The following is a 19,142-nucleotide window of genomic DNA, read 5'->3' as shown; positions in this document are numbered from 1 at the left end:
AATCTCTTTAATTTTGTTTGTCAAGAAAAACCTTTGTGGTAAAGTCCAAACTTTTTTCCATTCAATATCTGTTACAAAATTGGCCCAATAAAATATGGCTGATGGAACAGAGACCATTGCATCCTGAATGTGACTTTGTAAGTGAGGGCTCACTTGACCGCAGTTGTTACGAAAGTCTACGTGTACAGGATGACGATGCTTGTCACACAAACGTGCTCTGTGATTGGCTGAACTACTTCCCGTTTCCCGTCGTGCACACACACGTGAAGGTCAGCAATAAAGCCATTAAGCATTTACAGTTTGCAAAATATTACTAGTACGACCTCTTTATAAGCAAGTATGGACAGCCAGGGAGCGACAGCTGACCCTCAGCTTCAGCAGTTCATCGAAATCGAGTCTCAGAAACAACGATTTCAGCAGCTGGTGCATCAAATGACGGAGGTCTGCTGGGTAAGATGAGCGTTACGCTACCAGCTCAGCTCTGCCATTTGCTATGTGTATAAATATATCTGGTTTTTTTGACTGATGGCTGGTGTGTCTTATATTATACACAATTTTAGGCTTCCGTTTTTACTGGCCGTGGACAGAAAACTATATTAAAAATTGATTTTAGCCGTTTACAAACACCGGGTCGCACCGCTTTTCTTAGGCGACCCTTACCGCTATGTCAAAGCAGGGATTCAGTAATAAAGTGTTAGAGACACTATACTATTCACTATACCCCGGCTTGGTATAGCTGGCGCTTTAGATAAGGAGTATCGGAGTGAAGCGAGGTGGACGGACATGTAGTATTTTAATGTTCATGTCAAAGCGGGCAAAAGGCAGACGTGTGAGGTCACGAAGGACCGCCTGAGAATTTCCTGAATAACTGGTTTAAAAACACTTTTGGCTTCGACTTCGAGTGTCTGAGCAACACGTCCGAATCGTGGAGTGCCGCACTGCGTGCTGAGGTCACAGCTGGGGCACATCACGCGCTGACGTAAAGTTGGTACTTTGTAACAGCAACTCTGGCGCTGTATCCAATCTTGCCGTTACATTTCCTTTTAATCGTGTCTCTGTTTCCAGGAGAAGTGTATGGATAAACCCGGGCCGAAGCTGGACTCGAGGACGGAAGCGTGCTTTGTTAACTGCGTGGAGCGATTCATCGACACCAGCCAGTTCATCTTAAACAGACTGGAACAGACTCAGAGGAGCCGGGGGTCGTTCTCAGAGACCATGTCAGACTAAAAACTGTCTCTCAGAGCGCTAACGAGGCACACGGGCACTGCTCTGAGAGGGACCGTACCTCTGACCCTGCTGTCTGTACAGTACCTTGAAGAACTGTCCAGCCAATGGGGGGAAAAGGAATCTAAAGTGTTACCTTTTCATACAAGTGCCTGAAAGTAACATCGAGCATGGACTCCTGTAGTTTTTTTTATTTGTCTTCTGCTGGCATCTGAGTGTTGAGAAAAAAACAAACAAAGCCACAAACCTAAACTCTGTTTTTGTCAAGTCACAGAGCTCAAGCTTTAAAACTGAGTCTGAATGTGAAAACTCACAAAATGTGCAAAAACACACTAAGCTGGCCTGCTGGGGGTTTTACTTGCAGCAAGAGGACTTAACTACATGCTGGTGTAATGAAAGGAACTAAAGATGTCTTGACAGAAGAGGCATGATCAGCAGCCGAGGCTGAACATATGCAATAAATAAATTTAACAAAAAGAAAAACCAAACAATATTGTCCATCTTTTGGAAGAGTGCAGTGACATGATGTTGTAAATGTGTTTTAATCGGCATTATCAAACATCCAAAACACAGTTAACGCAGCAATTTGTTACAGCTTGCACACATTAGGTAGACATTTATACAAGTAGACAGCATTCTTTGGTGTGGTTTGTGTGTAATACTGAGGTAATTCAGTAACTGACATCATCGACTCAGAGCAAATTAAGACTTTAACACTGACTGCATTTAAATAAGCTCACACATTTTTAAGCATGATGAAAGCTAAAGGTGCAAAACTTTGGTTATAGTTTTCAGTAACAGAAGGCACAATCTGGCTTGTGAAGGCTACTTTTTAACTCAATATGTTGTAAAAAAAAAAACCAAATGTACACACCAGTATGATGTGGACAACTAATTTTAAATAAAATCCAGTGTACTGATAGCATTACTCTCATTTTAAAGCCTCCTCTCCCATCCTCCTCGCTTTTTTGTAAGATAGATTGTAAAGCTGTGATATGCATTAAAGTTTTAGAATGACTTTGTAGTGATAATAACAATACTGGCCCTCTTTAAGGTGCTCTCTGGTGTATACCCCACCCTCCATTTGTGGCTCCTTCTCTGGGAAGATTCATCTCGTCTTGTGCTTGCAAGTCATAGCTGGGAAGAGCCAAGTATGGCTGTTGGCCCCATGGAAAGCCCTGAGGACCTTTCCTCAGATAAAGTGGGAGGGAATCCCAGGTAAATGTAATGTCTTTAAAGGCATGGAGGAGAAAAATTCCCAAAATGATGGTCAAGAACCCACTGATTGTTCCCACTATTCCATCTATGTTCATTCTTAACCATTCCTTGAAGAGGATGGCCGAGCAGGCCATGACAGACGTGGTGAAGAAGACGTAATAAATGGGAGTCACTAGTGATGTGTTAAAAATGTCAAGGGCTTTGTTCAGGTAGTTGATTTGAAGGCTGACACAGATTACCAGGCAGATGATTAAGGCCCAGAACAAAGGTTCCTTCAGCACCGCTGTCCCGGCAAACAGCTCCTTAATGCCAATGCCCAGGCCCTTGACACAAGACACAGAGAGCGAGCCAATCACAGAGCAGATCAGGATGTAGACCAGCACATTCTTCTGTCCAAAACGCGGAGCCACAGCACAGATAAGAATCAGACTGCTTCCCACAACGCACACAGCAAACACAATGAAACCTAACGGGAGCATTCAAGAATGAGTTAGTAACCTGAAAAAAATCAAACATCCAGCTCCTTTCAGGGATTCAGCTTCCACAGTGTTGTTAATCAGATCACAGCAAAGCAGGTCTGGTCATACCTGGATCCAGGAGCTTCTCAGACATGGCACTGAGGGAAGCCACCTCTTCTTCCTGCGGTGCATGGATAACCATGACTGTGGAGCCCAAGACGCAAAGCAAACAACCAATCTTCCCATGCACATTCAACCTCTCGTTCAGAAAGTAAGAGGACAGCACGGCACTGGAGATGAAAAACATACACAGCAGAGGCAGCATTGGCACAAATGGTACTGTTCCATATTTAGAAGGGTATTTCTTTCATAGTGGAAAAAAGTGAAAGCAACAGCTTTTAGCAAATATATAGATATTTCAAACCATAGTAAATATACTGTATTTATTGGGGATCATTTTCAATCTCAGATGCATTTCCAACATGCATCCTTCATTAATAATACTAGTATACAACATAATACATTAAACCTTTAAAACGTTTACCTGACAAGTACACTCAATGCTCCTAGTGGAGTCACAAGTGTGGCTGGTGCAAATGCATATGCGGCAAAGTTGGCAGCCTCTCCAGCTCCCACTGCAACACAGCAAAGATCGTCATTAGCATGCAGATATATTCATATCTGGTGCAGCTGCTTAGGTTAAATATTTTCTTCCAAACCCACATGTGCAAATGTGCTCTTTGAAGGAATGTGTACTTGGAATATTTGGTGTGGGTGCAGTGCTTACTGCCACGTCACCAGCAAAAAAAAAAAAAACAACCCACAAATGCCTTGTTTTGTTTTAAGAAAACAAAGAAGACAGTGTTTCTAGGAAGAATCCTGACCTTGTTGCCCGTTTACAGGGCAGGATTAAATCTGCCAAAGATTCACTTACTTGAAATTAATCCTGCCCACCACAGCCATTCTTTCAGGTAAGCATGGCCCCCTTGACCTGTTAGTTGCACAAAGAGAAACTGCAGTAGATTTCACAATAACAGCTGCAGATTTCGCCCTCAAAACCATCATTGTTGGTACATTTATGAACAACCAGGTTAATGTTACTAATCATAAGTTACACAATGTACTGCGGTAGCTTGAATGTGCACAGCCCTTCCGATACCCGCTGTAGTATATTTTTATTATTCAGGTACACCTGTCTTCTTTTGCACTACAACATATAGCTGTAGTTTTCCACAACTTATCTCGATTTTATTTATGCAGTTCAAAACAGCCAACATCTCAAGGACCTTACGGATTATGATATAAAGTTCTCAGTTACAAAGCCCGAGGTTTTATAAAGTAGTTTAAATCAATTCCATATCAAAAAGCTAAACTGCTGTTTATATAATAATAATAATACAGTAATAAGACATTAATAGAAATGCCTATGTATTTATGGAAGAACTATAGTCCATGAGTCATTTTGAGTCATTTTGTCAAAAGCAAAATATTACATATTTACTGCTTCTTAAATGTAAGCATTTAATGCTTCTTTATGTCTTGAAGCTTTATTATACATATTAACTCCTGGTTAACTAGTAAATCCCTAAAAAGTAAATCCATTCTTTGTTTAAAAAACATACATAAATAAATCTAATTTCATTTGTAATAAGGGATAAATCTTTACTGTACCAGATGGGTGTGTCTTTTAGTAAACTCTTGTAAAACAGGGTTAAATACCACTGGCATACTGTGACTAGCAGCTTTGGTGCTACAGTGCAGTGGTTTCTGCATACCTAGGTGTCAGAATCACATAGGAGAAGTCACAAGGAAATCTCTTACATTTTTTTCTCAAATTAATATGCCACGTTTTCTCATAGTTGTGCTTTTTAGATGAGCTGACTTGTTTATTGTCACAGAAAAGTCCAATATTCTGTCATTTTCCCTCTAAAATGTCAGACTTCGATGCAATGATTAAATTTTTAGTCTTACGTGATAGTTAAGCGAGTAAGAGTCTCAAAGTATGTGAATGCAACACAGCTGCATGACAACTAAGCTCCCTCCATCTTACTGTTGATAATGAAAGCTGGATCATTTCCATCATGACAATTGCAATAACAATTCAGCTTTAAGGGTTACTTTATCGTGTTGTAGTTATTGTTGATACAACTACGTGTTCTAAAAATCTCTTCGCGCGCTCGCATAAACTTCGCTACAGTTGAGTTTTGTTGTATCACCTGCTCGCATGGACCCCTTGCTGGCCAATCGGAGCAGGCCTTTCTTCTTCAAGATGAAACTTGAGCCGATAAAAACACTGGAGCTCACAGCTAGTGAGAGGCCAATGTAGAAGTCCAACCGCGTCACCTCCATCTGAAACAGCGGATAATGCAGTTAAACATGTTCCGGGTGTAAAAATGGTCGACCTACTTCAAACACGAAACTTTCCAGGCATCGAGCGCCGGAAAGCTCATGTTTAAAGAAGTCACATGACAGGCTGACCGTACCGCGACGAACTGAAACTACCCATTAAAACGACCGTAAAAGCGGAGCAATATGAAAGTACGTACCGCTCTGATTTGCTTGTAGTTTGTTTTAGTGCAATTCAGCTTTAGCCGGTCGGCTAACGTCACATTTTGTGAAATGTTTTACCTCCGTCGTCACATTAAAGCTATTCGTCACATTCATTGCGGACCGCGGGAGGAGAAGCAGCTGATTGGCTGGTCGTCACCAAGCAACTTCCTTGTGATCGTCTTGGAAACGGTTATCTGCTACCGGTCAAACAAACAGCTGCTCGCCATGTTTTCATACGGGATTACAGATTAAATTATTTTCGTGATATTTAGTTATAATGGCTGTTTTCCTTAATAACATCAACAAAGTACTGGAAAGAAAGTCGTAGAAGAAATAACAGAGAAAGGTGTTAGAATATGATACTGATAAAACAGTAAAGGGTCAGTCTACAGTTGCAGGACATTTTCTGTATGAAATACGACAACATGTTTGTTGTGTAAAACACACTTCTACTAAGATAAAATGTACCTAGTTGTTTAAAACGTGGTTCCAAAATATTATTTAAAACACAGACAAATTGCATTTTTCTCTTGTCCCTACTTGCTGATAATGACATGTCTTATACACTATAGGATTTTAAATGAGTTTTACATTAACTTGATTGTTTTGAATTCGTTAACATATCTATAATTGTTCAACCTTTTTTAAACCTTTTCTAAACATCAGGATAGTTTAAAAAAAAACGTATATATCCACAGCAAGTTCCCACAAAATATGTGCAGACTTGTTACCGAAACCTATTTAGCCTCAAAAAGGAAGAGACAAAACAATGAGGTGGCATGATAAAGAAGAAGTGACATGATCAAGTCCCGTGCTAACACCAATGGTAGACCAAAGGTCAGTCCCTTTGACATATTTTGTATTTGTCCAAGCTTTTCTGACTAAAGTATGTCACTCTAACCATTACAAGTCCCTGTTACCCATATTATCAAAAGAAGACAAATGAATTTCACATTTTCATTCTTTTATTAACTACGTTCATCCCTGACTTCCACAGTACATTACATTCCACATTACATTATCTACAAATTAAGCAAATATAGCTATTCGACCCTGTTGCCTTGTCCTACACTGTTTTTAACACTGTTACTATATAATTTTTATTAAAAATAAACACATTTTTTATTAGCTCACAAGGGTTGGATCTACTACCTTTGTAATAGTAACTATTATAAAGTTCAGCAAGGTAGATTTAGAAAGTTGCTTAAATGAATCAATCTTAGCTATTAGTATTAGTATATTAGTATTCCACGTAAAGGCAACCATCATCACCTTTTTAAAATCTAAACTTTTACAATTTTATAATCTACATTTTCTGGTTCTGGAGAATTGGAAAATATTTTTGTAAGTTTAATATGTAAACTTAAAAAAATATTATACATTACTTAAATAATGCTGACAGTTGATAACATCAGGCAATATCAATATTTAATAATATTTACAGTATTATTAAGTAGATATACAGTTGTGGTCAGGAGTTTACTTGTCATGGGCATGAATGTGATGGTAATTTTTGATGATTTCTTTGAAAAATTTCCACGGTAGATTAAATTGTATGGAACACATGTTCACTGACTTTACAAAGCAATAAAAATTTGGATTTATTTTGGATTTTCTCTAATCCACACTGGGACAAAAGTATATATACAGAGTCAAACATATACACAGGACCACTTAAATCTTTTCAGAAGTGGTGCTGAACGTTCTAAAATATCTTTTAACTTGACAAAGCCAAGGCATACTAACTTCTCGTTAGTAATAATGATTGACAATTGGAAGTTTCTTTTTGCCAGCAAAAATGATTTGTTTGACACCGCTCACTGGACTCACTAATACAAAATAATTCGTATTTCGACGAAGCTATCAGTGGATACAGTAAATCCACCAAATCCAGAAAATTTGGCCAATCATCAGGAAATCAGGCGGGGAAAGCAGTGCTCCACCACTGCTGACTTCGACTAAGGGCATAGACAAGCAGTAGAAGGAATACTTTGTGAACCTCTTTAATCCTACTGACACGTCTTCTGTAGAGGAAGCGGGGTTACTGGAAAGGAGAGTTTGTCCATTAGTTGAACCCCAGATTCGGGAAGAGCAATGTTGTTTTCTTGCGCTGGTGGAGCGCTGGACCATCTATTTATCCTGTTGAGGATAACTGAGTGTGCATGGGAGTTTGCCAACCAGTCTGCATGTGTTTTGTGACTTCAAAGTCTGAGGCCATGGTCTTCAGCCAGAACAGGTGGAGTGCTCACTCTGGAGTGGGGACATGTTTCTGGAGGAATTCAAGTATCCCATGATCTGGTTTGAGTGAGGAAAGGGGGGAACAAGTTATTCAGATGTGTCACTACTTTGCCAAGGTTTGGAAGAAGATTCGAACAATCACAGTTTTGTTTGAACTGTGCTCCAATAATAATCACATCAACAATGTGCATTTTATTAAGCACATTGTTGTATTAATATATGCAACAACTCAACAACTTAATTGTGATGAGTGGATTAAAAAAAAACCAAATCCTTTGTATTTACCTCACTGAAACCATGTGCCTGTGCACATGTCAACTTCCTAGTCTGTTTTTTGTCAATAAATTCAAAGTTTAAAAAAAACGTCCCACTGAAATCGATGTAGTTTTTTTTTTTTACCGTAAATATTTTGCTTTTTGTATAGTTTCTTTTTTTAATATGTGTTAGAATATCAGCGGTAACACTAAATTAAAGAGAAAAAAAGGAAAAATAAGAAAGAAATAGGGGGAAAATACACCTCGTAATCTGATTGGTGGTTGATAGTCAATGCGCAACATACAGCGTTTTCATTGGACAAATTATTGTTATTCGTAGAAACCGGAAGAAGCCTCAACCTTCACAGGCAATGAAACACATGGATTCCAGGGTTACATTGAACTGAATTTGCCGGTTTTACGCTAACACTCTACACTACGTGGATTCAGTATCGTGTTTTGGTCTTCATGTGGACGTCGCTTGGTATCCAACTATGAGGTTCCCCTTTCTGTTTGCTACCAGAGGATGTAGAGCGGTTTACAGACTCCATCAAAAGCAGTTTTTATCACCGGTTCCACCTCTCTGGGAACATCGGAGCAGCGCTGCTTTGAGCACTCAGCTATGCAAAGATGACAGAAGTTACTATATAACTACTCCCATCTTCTATGTCAACGCTTCACCTCATTTAGGACACCTTTACTCAGCTGTCTTAGCAGACTGCTTACACAGGTACAAACTACTGCAGGGATTTAACTCAAAGTTTGCAACAGGTAAATCTTCCATTTACGCTAAGTGTTCGTTTTTCATGTTACTTTAATTAATGGGTGTCTATAGGTATTAAGGTCTTTGTTATACACCATTTTAAGCCTTACACTGAACAGATCAGGGCAAACGAGAAAATGGTATAACAGAGAAGAAAAGACTAAGATGTTGACATAAAACTCTTCTGTGATCACCTTATAATTTTGACATTTTGAAACTGTTGAAAAAGTAAATTAGTTCGTTTTCTGTTTTATATGATTGTGAGTGGAATGCATTTTAATTTTAACCATTATTATTGCTCAGTTGACTTTTTGGCTTTTGATGATGCTCTTGTTATGTTTGTCATACATTCAGGCACTGATGAACATGGCTTGAAAATCCAACAAGCTGCTGAAGCTGCAGGAAAAGATCCCCTGACCTTCTGCACGGGTGTGTCCAAGCAGTTCAGACATCTCTTCAGTAGCTGCAACATATCGTACACAGACTACATAAGAACCACCGAGCAGAGACACCGTGAGGCTGTGGAGCATTTCTGGTCGGTGCTGTGGAACAAAGGGCTCATCTACAAGGGGAGTTACGAAGGCTGGTACTCCACGCAAGATGAAAGCTTTCTTATGCCCTCTCAAGTCGGTGATGCTTTGGACTCATTAGGGAAGGAGATCAAAGTGTCGCTGGAGAGTGGACACAAGGTAATTTCAATCAAACTGTGCAAACAACTTTTTCCTTTTGTCTCTTGAGGAGCTTTAAGAAGTCTAGGAAAAATACGCTAACTTGAGCCTCTAATCTTTAGTGTGTGACATTTGCTGAGTACGTGGAGCCTAACAATGGGTTCGATTTTACCACAGACTATTTACTGCATGTAGTTCCTGTCTGTGCTCTACTGCCCTGCCAAATAAACACTGAAAATGCTTCCCAAACGAATTGTGAAATGGAGATTTTTATCCGTTTTCCCCTTTTCAGTGTTTATATGAAGCTATTTTAACTTCATTAACAAAGTTTCAAAAACAGATTATCTCGCCACTGTTTTGCAGGTGGAGTGGATGAAAGAGGAGAACTATATGTTTCGCTTGTCTGCGTTTCAATCTCAGCTGCTTGACTGGCTCAGAGGAAATCCTCAGGCTGTACAGCCTGAGCGTTTTCACCAGGCCGTACTTAAGTGGTTGCAGGAAGACCTTCCTGACCTCTCGGTGTCCCGTCAGAGAAGCCGTCTTCAGTGGGGGATCCCAGTCCCCGGAGATGATGAACAGACTATCTACGTATGGCTAGATGCTCTGGTGAACTACCTCACAGTAGCAGGATATCCAGATAAACACAACCAATGGTGGCATGTGGCCCGCCATGTTATAGGAAAGGACATCCTAAAATTTCACGCCATCTACTGGCCAGCTTTTCTCCTAGGAGCTGGACTGCCACTGCCACAGGTGATTCATGTGCACTCCCACTGGACAGTAGGAGGAAAGAAGATGTCTAAAAGTTTGGGAAATGTGGTCGATCCTCTTGAACGCTCACAAATGTTTACAGCTGATGGTATGAGATACTTTCTCCTGCGTCAGGGTGTTCCTGACTCGGACTGTGATTACACAGATGACAAAGTTGCCAAGCTGCTCAACGCAGAGCTCGCAGACTCTCTGGGTGGTTTGCTTAACCGCTGCACGGCACCAGCTCTCAACCCAGCTCAGGTCTACCCCTCTTTCTGTCCTCAGTCCTTCCCCAGAGCACACGGAGGCAGAGCTGTGCATGAAGACTACCACATGTTGGATGCTATACAGAAACTCCCAGCTGTGGTGGAAAAGCACTATGAGGCTATGCATATATACAAAGCTCTGGAGGCCATCAGTGCCTGTGTGAGGCTCACTAACGGGTTTGTCCAGCGCCACACACCCTGGAAACTGGATAGGAAAAACAATGAAGACCAGCGCTGGGTAGACACCATCATTCATATCTCTCTTGAGTGTCTGAGGATATATGGCACACTTCTCCAGCCAATTGTACCAGAGACTTCTAACAAATTGCTGTCACGACTTGGGGTGCAACCGCATGAGAGGAGCTGGGCAGGTCTGAACTTCCTGGCGAGGTACCAAGGAATGGACTGTCCTTTTGAAGGAAGAGCACTAGGATCTGACAGCGGAGTGCTTTTCAGTCGCTTGGAACCTCATAATGCCGATAAACAAAAACCTAAGAAAACAAAAAAGTCTGCAAATTTGAAATGAGGATGGTGTGGGTTTGTTTTTTAATGTAATCTCAAAAGTAAGTTTCACAGTGTGAGAGTTGTCACACATGCATTGCAACCATGAACCTTTTCCTCAGTGGTGGGTGTGAGAACACAAAGATCTAGCTCAGTCACACTGCACATTAGGCCATCTTTCATCTAAAACCTCGTTAGGATAAGGGTTTATATCTGATTGCGCTAAGTGCATTCACTGCTATCTGCACACTTTATACTGCAGCACATTTCCAGTAGTGAGAATATATCTGAAGTCATTTCTTGTTGAGTGCTACATGTGAGAAAGGACATCAGTCTCATTCGGATTCCAAAAATCGACAGTTCCTGTCTGAAAACAGCTGAAGCCTTTGTTTTAATATCATCACTCTAAACCGAATGGAGCCATGATTCAACATCTTTTTATTCTACTGTTGGATGTCATACTGTCTGGATTGAAACTCTATTCTAAACACTGTTAAGCTGAAATGAAAACACCTGTATAGTTACACGTGTATACAGGGCCTTTACACCTTGCTGTTTGTATTTCTCTGTGTTGAAATTTTTTTTGAAAACTCCAAGATTAGTTGTACTGAAAAAAAACATAATTAAATACTACATATTTCATAGCTGCCCAGTCTCTGAACAGTTGTTAGTCAAAGTGTCCTTCCACTCTTTTTACTAATCACTATGGTCGCAAGCTGAGGAAACACACCAACTTTACCAGTATGCCTTCCCCCTCTCTCCCAATATTAAACACACAGACGTGAATAATGAACTGATGCCTCAGTCCCATTTAGCTGGTTCACTTTCACAGTCCTTGTAATAAGAACACCGTTTTATTTACTCATTATTGGAACACTTTTACAAAACAGTCATTTACGGTGGTATTTACATCAGTTTGATACATTTTATGCACTCGTTGTCATTTTCCTTCTCCCAGAGCTTGAAAAAGAGCAGCGAAAGATAAAAACTTTCACTACCCGGTTTTAAAAGAGGCAGCTAACACAAGTACCAGACATTAAAAACTGACATGATTTTTAATGAGAAATACACGAAACTGAGAAAAATTGTACAAATTGAAAAAAAAAATTGCATTATTCTTATAATTTGTGGTAATTTTTTTCTTTACATAGGCTCCATCATTAAGCATTACGTGTTTACTTCAGATAAGGATCACTCCATTGATATTCTATAATTACACAAGTGACACAAGATCATCTCTGATTGTGGTCAATATTGGATTTCGTTAATCTGTTTGGTGGTCCTTTGTGCCTTCAAGTCATCCCTCCTAACTACCTTCATGGGACAGGACACATGTATTCCCCCAATCCACAGAGCAGGGCCCCCACTCTGCCCACCACTATGAACAAACATTATCAGTAATAAGAGTTGGTGCCCTGTGATGGTTGTGTACCTGGAAAACAGAGGGGAAAGGTTTACAAATGTGGAACAATGAACACGCATTAGAAATGTGAGAAGATGCCACTGAAGAGGTTTCTGACTTACTTGATAGTTGCTGTTGCAGCTGTCTGACCAGCGCTGCGGTCTGCTGTTGCTGCTGAGTCTGCTGCATTCCCTGTCGTGGGAACTAAAAGAGAGAGAGGGTACTTAAAACTATTTTTGCACCTTTATCCAAATTAACTCATTTTAAATAAACTCAAGCTGGATTTCCAACTTGGAAGTCAGAGCAGCCCTACTAACCCAGGGTTAATGCAAGATGACAATAGTCCACAGAAACCTTAGTAAAACTGGCCAGTCTCTCTCCTTTAACCTTGATTTATTTAAAAAGCAGCCATTTAGCAGCAACTGAATATTTGGGGTGCCTGAATGCTCAAGTGGGCTGGTAAATGATCACAAACTGATCGGCCACTCGATAATGTTCACGCTGGTCTTCGGTAGTGAGTTCTTCACCAGGAATGACGTATGTTTTGGATTGCTATCATCCTGTAAGACAAAGTGATGACCCAGACCCGGTTTTGCTGCTGGCTCTAGTTTCATCTCATCTGACCAAAGGATGCACTTCCAGTATGCATGGTCCCTCTCCAGGTTGTCCTTAGCACACTTCAGTCTGGCTTTAAAGTGTCTCTTCTGCAGAAGTGGAGTTTTTCAGTGCAGGATCCTAGTGACTGTCGAGTTGGCTAACAAATTCACTAGTGTCTTGGCAGTTGTTCTGGGGTCTTTAAACACATCTCTCATCGGTTTTCTCTCCAGAAACATTTCGCTTCCTACCTCTGCCAGCCGCCTTCTGTGCTGTGTGGCTCTCTTAGAATTTCCTGATGATACTTTTCACTCCAGTTCTTGGCACTTGGAAATGCAGTGATAACTTTGTATAGCCATTTCCTGCTTTGTGAGTAGGGCTGTGCAATATGACCAAAATCTCATATCCCGATATAAGAATTCTATCGTCCGATAACGATGTAAATCACAAAAATGTAACATTTTCTGTAATTTCTGTGAATCTCGGGCAGCTCGACTTGCGTGAAGTGTTTCCAGCTGCGCGTCGTGTAGCTGGAGTTTTAACCGATGCATGAAACGACACATTTTTAGACATAAGTTGTAACGGCGCCGTTTTCTTTGTGAGTATTTATTACACGGCGTGCTGCGGGGAGAAGCCTGTTCTAACGTTTGAGTCTAAGGTTTATTTTTTAGCACCTGGCGGCTCTTTTTTACTTCTCATCCGTAAATAATCTGCTCTTTCACGTGATTCAGTTTATTTTGAAAAGTCTCAACAGGATCTTGAGCTTTATTGTGAAAGGTTTATGTGGAACATAAACAAGCGGACACGTGATGGTGTTACTGTCGTTGTTGCTAACGACAACACATAAAAACAGTCGCTTGTCCGTCCGTAGTGTGGTTTTATTAAATATAAGAGAAAGAGAACTTTGAGAAATGAATACAGCCACTACAGTGACCATCAAAACCATGAAAAAATATTGTTGTAAACAGTTTATTTTGCAACACCACGAAACAAACGATAGCGTAAAATGAAAGGACAGATGTTTTTATATCGTCATCCAATATATATGTTATATCGAACAGGCCTATTTGTGAGTGTCAACAAGTCTTTTTCTCAAGTCTAAAATGATTACTCTTATTCTTGGCATTTATCTTCAGTGAGGCTAAATCAGAATCAGAATCAGAATACTTTATTGATCCCTGGGGGAAATTATTTTTTGTTACAGTGCTCCATTTTAAACCAACATTAAGACAAGACAGACAATACGCTAACTAAGAATAGTACAATATATACATACATATATATACATACATACATACATACATACATACATAAGTCACTTATAAATAAATATTTGGAAAAGAAACATGTGTAGCTGTAGCAGCAAACAGTGTGTTAAGTGGATGCGTTGTACAGGGAGATGGCCACAGGCAGGAATGATTTCCTGTGTCGTTCAGTGGTGCATCATGGGTAATCTCAGTCTCTCACTGAACGAGCTCCTGTGACTGACCAGCATGTCATGGAGTGGGTGGGAGGTGTTATCCAACATTGTCTTTATCTTGGACAGCATCCGCCTCTCCGACACCACCTTGAGGGAGTCCAGCTCCATCCCCACAACATTGCTGGCCTTACGGATCAGTTTATTAAGTCTGTTGGCATCTGCGACCCTCAGCCTGCTCCCCCAGCATGCAACAGCATAGAGGATCGCACTGGCCACCACAGACTCATAGAAAATCCTCAGCATTTTCTGGCAGATGTTGAAGGACCTCAGTCGCCTCAAAAAATAGAGACGACTCTGGCCCTTCCTGTAAAGTGCTGTGGTGTTTGTAGCCCAGTCCAGTTTATTGTCAATGTGTACTCCAAGGTATTTATAGTCCTCCACAATGTCAACACTGACCCCCTGGATTGAAACAGGGGTCAAGTGTTTCCTGGTCTTCCTGAAGTCCACGATCAGTTCCTTGGTCTTTGCCACGTTGAGCTGCAGATGATTCTGCTCACACCACGTGACAAAGGAGTCGACCACAGCCCGGTACTCTGTCTCATCATCCCTGCTGATGCATCCAACCACCGCAGAGTCATCAGGAAACTTCTGAAGATGGAGGTCTCTGTGCAGTGGCTGAAGTCTGTGGTGTAGAGGGTGAAGAGGAAGGGGGAGAGGACAGTCCCCTGTGGTGCCCCTGTGTTGCTAATCACCTTGTCAGACACACACTGTGGGAGACGTACATATTGTGGTCTTCCTGTCAGGTAATCAACAATCCAGGACACCAGAGAAGCATCCACCTGCATCGCTGCTAACTTATCACCCAGGAGGGTCGGCCTGATGGTGTTGAAAGCACTGGAAAAGTCAAAAAACATGACCCTCACAGTGCTCGCCGGCTGGTCCAGATGGGTGTAGACACGATTGAGCAGGTAGATGATGGCGTCCTCAGTTCCGAGACGAGGCTGATAAGCGAACTGAAGGGGATCCAGATGTGGTCTTACTATGGGTCGCAGCTGGTCCAGGATGAGCCTTTCCAGGGTCTTCATGATGTGGGAGGTCAGTGCCACGGGCCTGTAATCCTGGGGGCCACTGGGACGAGGCGTCTTTGGTACAGGGACGAGGCATGATGTCTTCCACATCACCGGGACCCTCTGCAGACTCAGACTCAGCATAAACAGTTTATGAAAGACTCCACACAGCTGGGGGGCACAGGTCTTGAGGACGAGGGGACTCACTCCGTCTGGTCCAGCAGACTTGCCTGAGTGAAGTCTCCTCATTTGCATCTCAACCTGGTATTGAGTGAAGGTGATGGGTGGGGGAGGGGTGTCAGGAATCTCACAGGAGGCAACATGTGAAGAGAGAGGCTGGCACAGTGGTGTGGCTCTGGATTCCAGGCTGACTGCAGGTGAGGTTGTGGGGGTGGGAGCAGACACTGTGGTGTCGAATCTATTGAAAAACAGATTCAACTCGTCGGCTCTATTCTCACCTCCCTCAGCTCCCCTGCTGTTGGTTGGCCTGAATCCAGTGATGGTCTTCATGCCCCTCCACACCTCTCTCATGCTGTTCTGCTGGAGTTTCCACTCCAGCTTCCTCCTGTAATTGTCCTTAGCCTCTCTGATCTTGTCCTTTAGTAACACCTGGACCTTCCTCACCTCCTCTTTGTTGCCCCCTCTGAAAGCCCTCTTCTTGTTGTTGAGGAGGGCTTTGATGTCCTTAGTCACCCACGGCTTGTTATTTGGGTAACAATGAACAGTCTGAGCTGGAACAATGGAGTCGGTGCAGAAAGTTATGTAGTCTGTGATACACTCAGTAAGCCCATTGATGTCCTCGGCGTGAGGCTCACAGAGTGTTTCCCAGTCGGTCACCTCGAAACAGCCCTGTAGTTCCGCTATTGCCTCCTCTGACCACCTCCTAACAGTCCTGGTGGTCACAGGTTCCCTCCTCACAATTGGCACATAGCGGGGGGTGAGGTGAATCAGGTTATGATCTGACCTACCAAGTGGGGGGAGGGAGGAGGAGCTGTATGCATCCTTGACGTTAGCATACAGTAAGTCTAAAGTTTTCTCTCCCCTGGTGGGACAGTCCACATATTGTTTGAATGTTGGTAGTGTATTGTCCAGTGATACATGGTTGAAGTCACCCGAGATCACAATAAAGGCACTCGGGTGCTGAGTCTGTAGCCGAGCTATGGCAGAGTGGATAGTGTCACATGCAGCTGTGGGGTTAGCAGAGGGGGGAACATAAACAGCCACCAAGATGACGTGAGAGAATTCCCTGGGTAAATAATACGGCCTGAGTCCAACAGCACACAGTTCAGTGTCCGGGCAACAAATCCTTTCTTTGATTGTTATGTTGGCAGGGTTACACCACCGGTTGTTAACTAAAACAGCAAGCCCACCTCCTTTACGCTTACCGCTAGCGATGCTGTCCCTGTCCGCCCGAACAGTGTGGAAGCCTTCCACGGAAGCATTCTCATCGGGAATGACCTGGTGCATCCATGATTCGGTGAAACACATCAGGCTACACTCTCGGTATTCCCTCTGACTCCGTACCAGTGCTGAGAGCTCGTCGATTTTAATTGCCAACGATCGCACATTTCCCATCACGATAGACGGCAGACACGGTTTAAACCTCCTCCTCGCTTCGAGCCTCCGCTGTCTCACCGTCACCTTTTTTCTTCTCTTCAACCCTTGCAGAAGTTGTTACACTGAGTGTAAATTGGTAGATTGGTTTTTAACTTGATTTTACATGTTTTGATCATTACTAAGCTAAAACATGTCATTACATGTCAGTCATTTGTGCTATTGCTCAATAAAAAGGTCCGTTTTTCAGGCAGTTAATTATATTGACTTGTATTTTTCCTGGATTAATTTCTGTCATTGTGTTCAAATCACTAATTTAAGCTTTCTAAACTATTATTACTAAATATTAAACTAAATTACTAAACTATTATGTTTAGAAATAGTACATTAGAAATGCCTTGCTCTGTTGAAAAAGTACTTGGGAAAATGTTTACAAAAACTTTAAATTTCATGGGGGGTGGACGTGTCCCTATCTGTAATTGTTTTTGTTTTATTATGCAAGACCATTTCCTTATTGCACTTTCTAAAAAAAAAAAATGGAAGAAAAACATCAGAATTAATGGAAGAGAAAAAAGACCCAACAACATTGGAGCTACTCTTTGATGCAAACAGCACCTTTTTTATCCCTCTTGTGAATTATTTTTTGTGATAACTGAACACAGACTTTAAATAATTATTTAGCAGCATAACAACAAGTCTTAATCCTTTAGTTTATCTCGCCACATCCAAAACATATTTAAATACAGATGACGTTTCCACGAAAACTTCCCAGCACCTGCCACCTGTCCAGTCGTAATGAATAAATCCTGCGAATGCCTGGAGTACTAAAAGCCACTAAAATCACCTGGACTCCTACCATGGGTTGCTGCGGTGGCAGCGGCTGCATGCTCAGGCCCTGGTTCTGTGCCTGGCCCGGTGGAGGCACAGCCGTCACCTGTGGCTGTTGCTGCTGTGGAACCTGCTGTTGAGGAGGAACCTGCTGTGGTTGGACCTGCTGCTGCTGCTGCTGTTGCTGCTGCTGTTGCTGCTGCTGCTGCTGCTGCTGCTGTTGATGTTGATGTTGTTGTGCCTGCTTTGGTTGGGGAAACATAACACAGAAAAAGCTTGTAAATTTCAATAATGCACCACAACAGCTGAAAGAACAGCAAGGGCCTCTTGCATACTGGATTTAATCTCAAAAGATGCAGATTTAAACAAGTTAACATGTCCAAATGGTGTTTCCCCCCTAATATGGTAGAAGACAAAGCTAGGGAACCAATCCTATCAATCTGAGATAAGACTAATTTTGTTGGGAACAACTTTTATTCAGCATAGGAGGAAACATTTAGCTGTGACGTGTTTAAAAGTAAAGTTAACGTTATTCAATACCACTACACTTCTAACACAGTAGTGATGTGCTGTTAGAACTTTAATCTATGCTAGAAGAGGAACTTTCTCTGCTTTTACAGGCCATGCCTTTTAAGCACAGCCTTCCATCAACCTGTTTTTAGTTCTTAAGGCTGCATCAGGCAACTTTTTTTCTGTTTTAAGAAAACCCAAGCCATGGCCAAGATGTGACTAACTTCATATAAGTGACATACCCTCATCGCTGCATGTTGTCTGAGGTACTGCTGCTGCTGCACTAATTGTTGCTGCTGTTCTGTTAATATCTGATTGGGCCTGGACAAGCCTGGATGGACACCTTGTCCCATTTGCCCGAGATGGGATGGCATGATAGGATTCTGCTGGAGTTGCTGGTGGGGAAACCTGATATGTACAAGCCAATAAGAAAAATTAGCATATGCAACAATACAGCAAGCATAACAAGGACAAAAAGACACAAAGACTTCTAAGTGCTAATAATTATCAAACTAGCAGATTTACTTGCAACATAATACTGACCTCTGTGTGTTCTGCATACTCTGTGGGTAGCCTGTGGGCTGTGGGGCCTGCTGGAGAAGATACCCACTTGACCTCTGTTGCCTTAGAGGTTCCACTACAGCAGGGTTGGCTCCAGGATGTGCGCCTGGGAAATTTTGGTTGCCATAGGAATGAGGTACTATACTACCACTTTGAGATGGATGCTGCTGCATTCCCATGTGTGATCCGTATGTGGTATAGCCCTGTGGTATAGCACAAATAAAAACAATGTTGATAATTCAAGCCAAGCAAGGAGGAGACAACTGCAGACAAAACCAGGAAAGACCACAGGCAAAATATAGGACAGATTTCAAAA

At 41.9% G+C, this 19,142-nt stretch overlaps 4 protein-coding genes across 9 annotated transcripts in view; 2 read left to right on the top strand and 2 right to left on the bottom strand.

Annotated features, from left to right (window-relative positions):
- The first annotated feature begins 219 nt into the window (after window positions 1-219).
- timm8a (translocase of inner mitochondrial membrane 8 homolog A (yeast)) lies at window positions 220-2,089 on the top strand. The gene is made up of 2 exons (XM_086301039.1): window positions 220-450; window positions 1,066-2,089. Exons 1-2 carry the CDS (start codon window positions 340-342, stop codon window positions 1,225-1,227), a joined length of 273 nt encoding a protein of 90 aa, XP_086157165.1. The 5' UTR covers window positions 220-339; the 3' UTR covers window positions 1,228-2,089.
- LOC147337169 (magnesium transporter NIPA2) lies at window positions 1,751-5,600 on the bottom strand. Its single transcript, XM_086301026.1, has 6 exons — window positions 5,447-5,600; window positions 5,117-5,249; window positions 3,835-3,891; window positions 3,445-3,535; window positions 3,030-3,190; window positions 1,751-2,908 (listed from the first exon to the last, which is right to left on the bottom strand). The coding sequence occupies exons 2-6, from the start codon at window positions 5,247-5,249 to the stop codon at window positions 2,274-2,276; spliced, it is 1,077 nt and encodes a 358-aa protein (XP_086157152.1). The 5' UTR covers window positions 5,447-5,600; the 3' UTR covers window positions 1,751-2,273.
- Window positions 5,601-8,246: 2,646 nt separating this feature from the next.
- Window positions 8,247-11,560, top strand: mars2 (methionyl-tRNA synthetase 2, mitochondrial). The gene is made up of 3 exons (XM_086301011.1): window positions 8,247-8,713; window positions 9,060-9,394; window positions 9,737-11,560. The coding sequence occupies exons 1-3, from the start codon at window positions 8,437-8,439 to the stop codon at window positions 10,913-10,915; spliced, it is 1,791 nt and encodes a 596-aa protein (XP_086157137.1). The 5' UTR covers window positions 8,247-8,436; the 3' UTR covers window positions 10,916-11,560.
- Window positions 11,561-11,926: 366 nt separating this feature from the next.
- The window catches only part of med12 (mediator complex subunit 12), a 34,460-nt gene continuing 27,244 nt past the window's right edge, over window positions 11,927-19,142 (bottom strand). For 3 of the 6 annotated variants that reach the window (XM_086300953.1, XM_086300972.1, XM_086300988.1), the window contains exons 39-43: window positions 18,809-19,029; window positions 18,508-18,673; window positions 17,772-17,999; window positions 12,415-12,496; window positions 11,927-12,322 (exon numbers count right to left, since the gene is read on the bottom strand). In XM_086300953.1, the coding sequence (XP_086157079.1) occupies window positions 12,285-12,322; window positions 12,415-12,496; window positions 17,772-17,999; window positions 18,508-18,673; window positions 18,809-19,029 (735 nt within the window). In that variant the 3' untranslated portion in view covers window positions 11,927-12,284. The remainder of the gene's footprint in view (window positions 12,323-12,414; window positions 12,497-17,771; window positions 18,000-18,507; window positions 18,674-18,808; window positions 19,030-19,142) is intronic. The other 3 variants (XM_086300979.1, XM_086300995.1, XM_086300963.1) reach the window with 2 other exon arrangements.

This window comes from Aulonocara sp. 'chitande type north' Nkhata Bay, linkage group LG2 (genome assembly GCF_057382095.1).
Source record: "Aulonocara sp. 'chitande type north' Nkhata Bay isolate Kocher_YH1m ecotype deep benthic linkage group LG2, A_spYH_male_GT1.1, whole genome shotgun sequence".
Taxonomy (NCBI): domain Eukaryota; kingdom Metazoa; phylum Chordata; class Actinopteri; order Cichliformes; family Cichlidae; genus Aulonocara; species Aulonocara sp. 'chitande type north' Nkhata Bay.
This window is presented reverse-complemented; position numbering and strand designations above follow the sequence as displayed.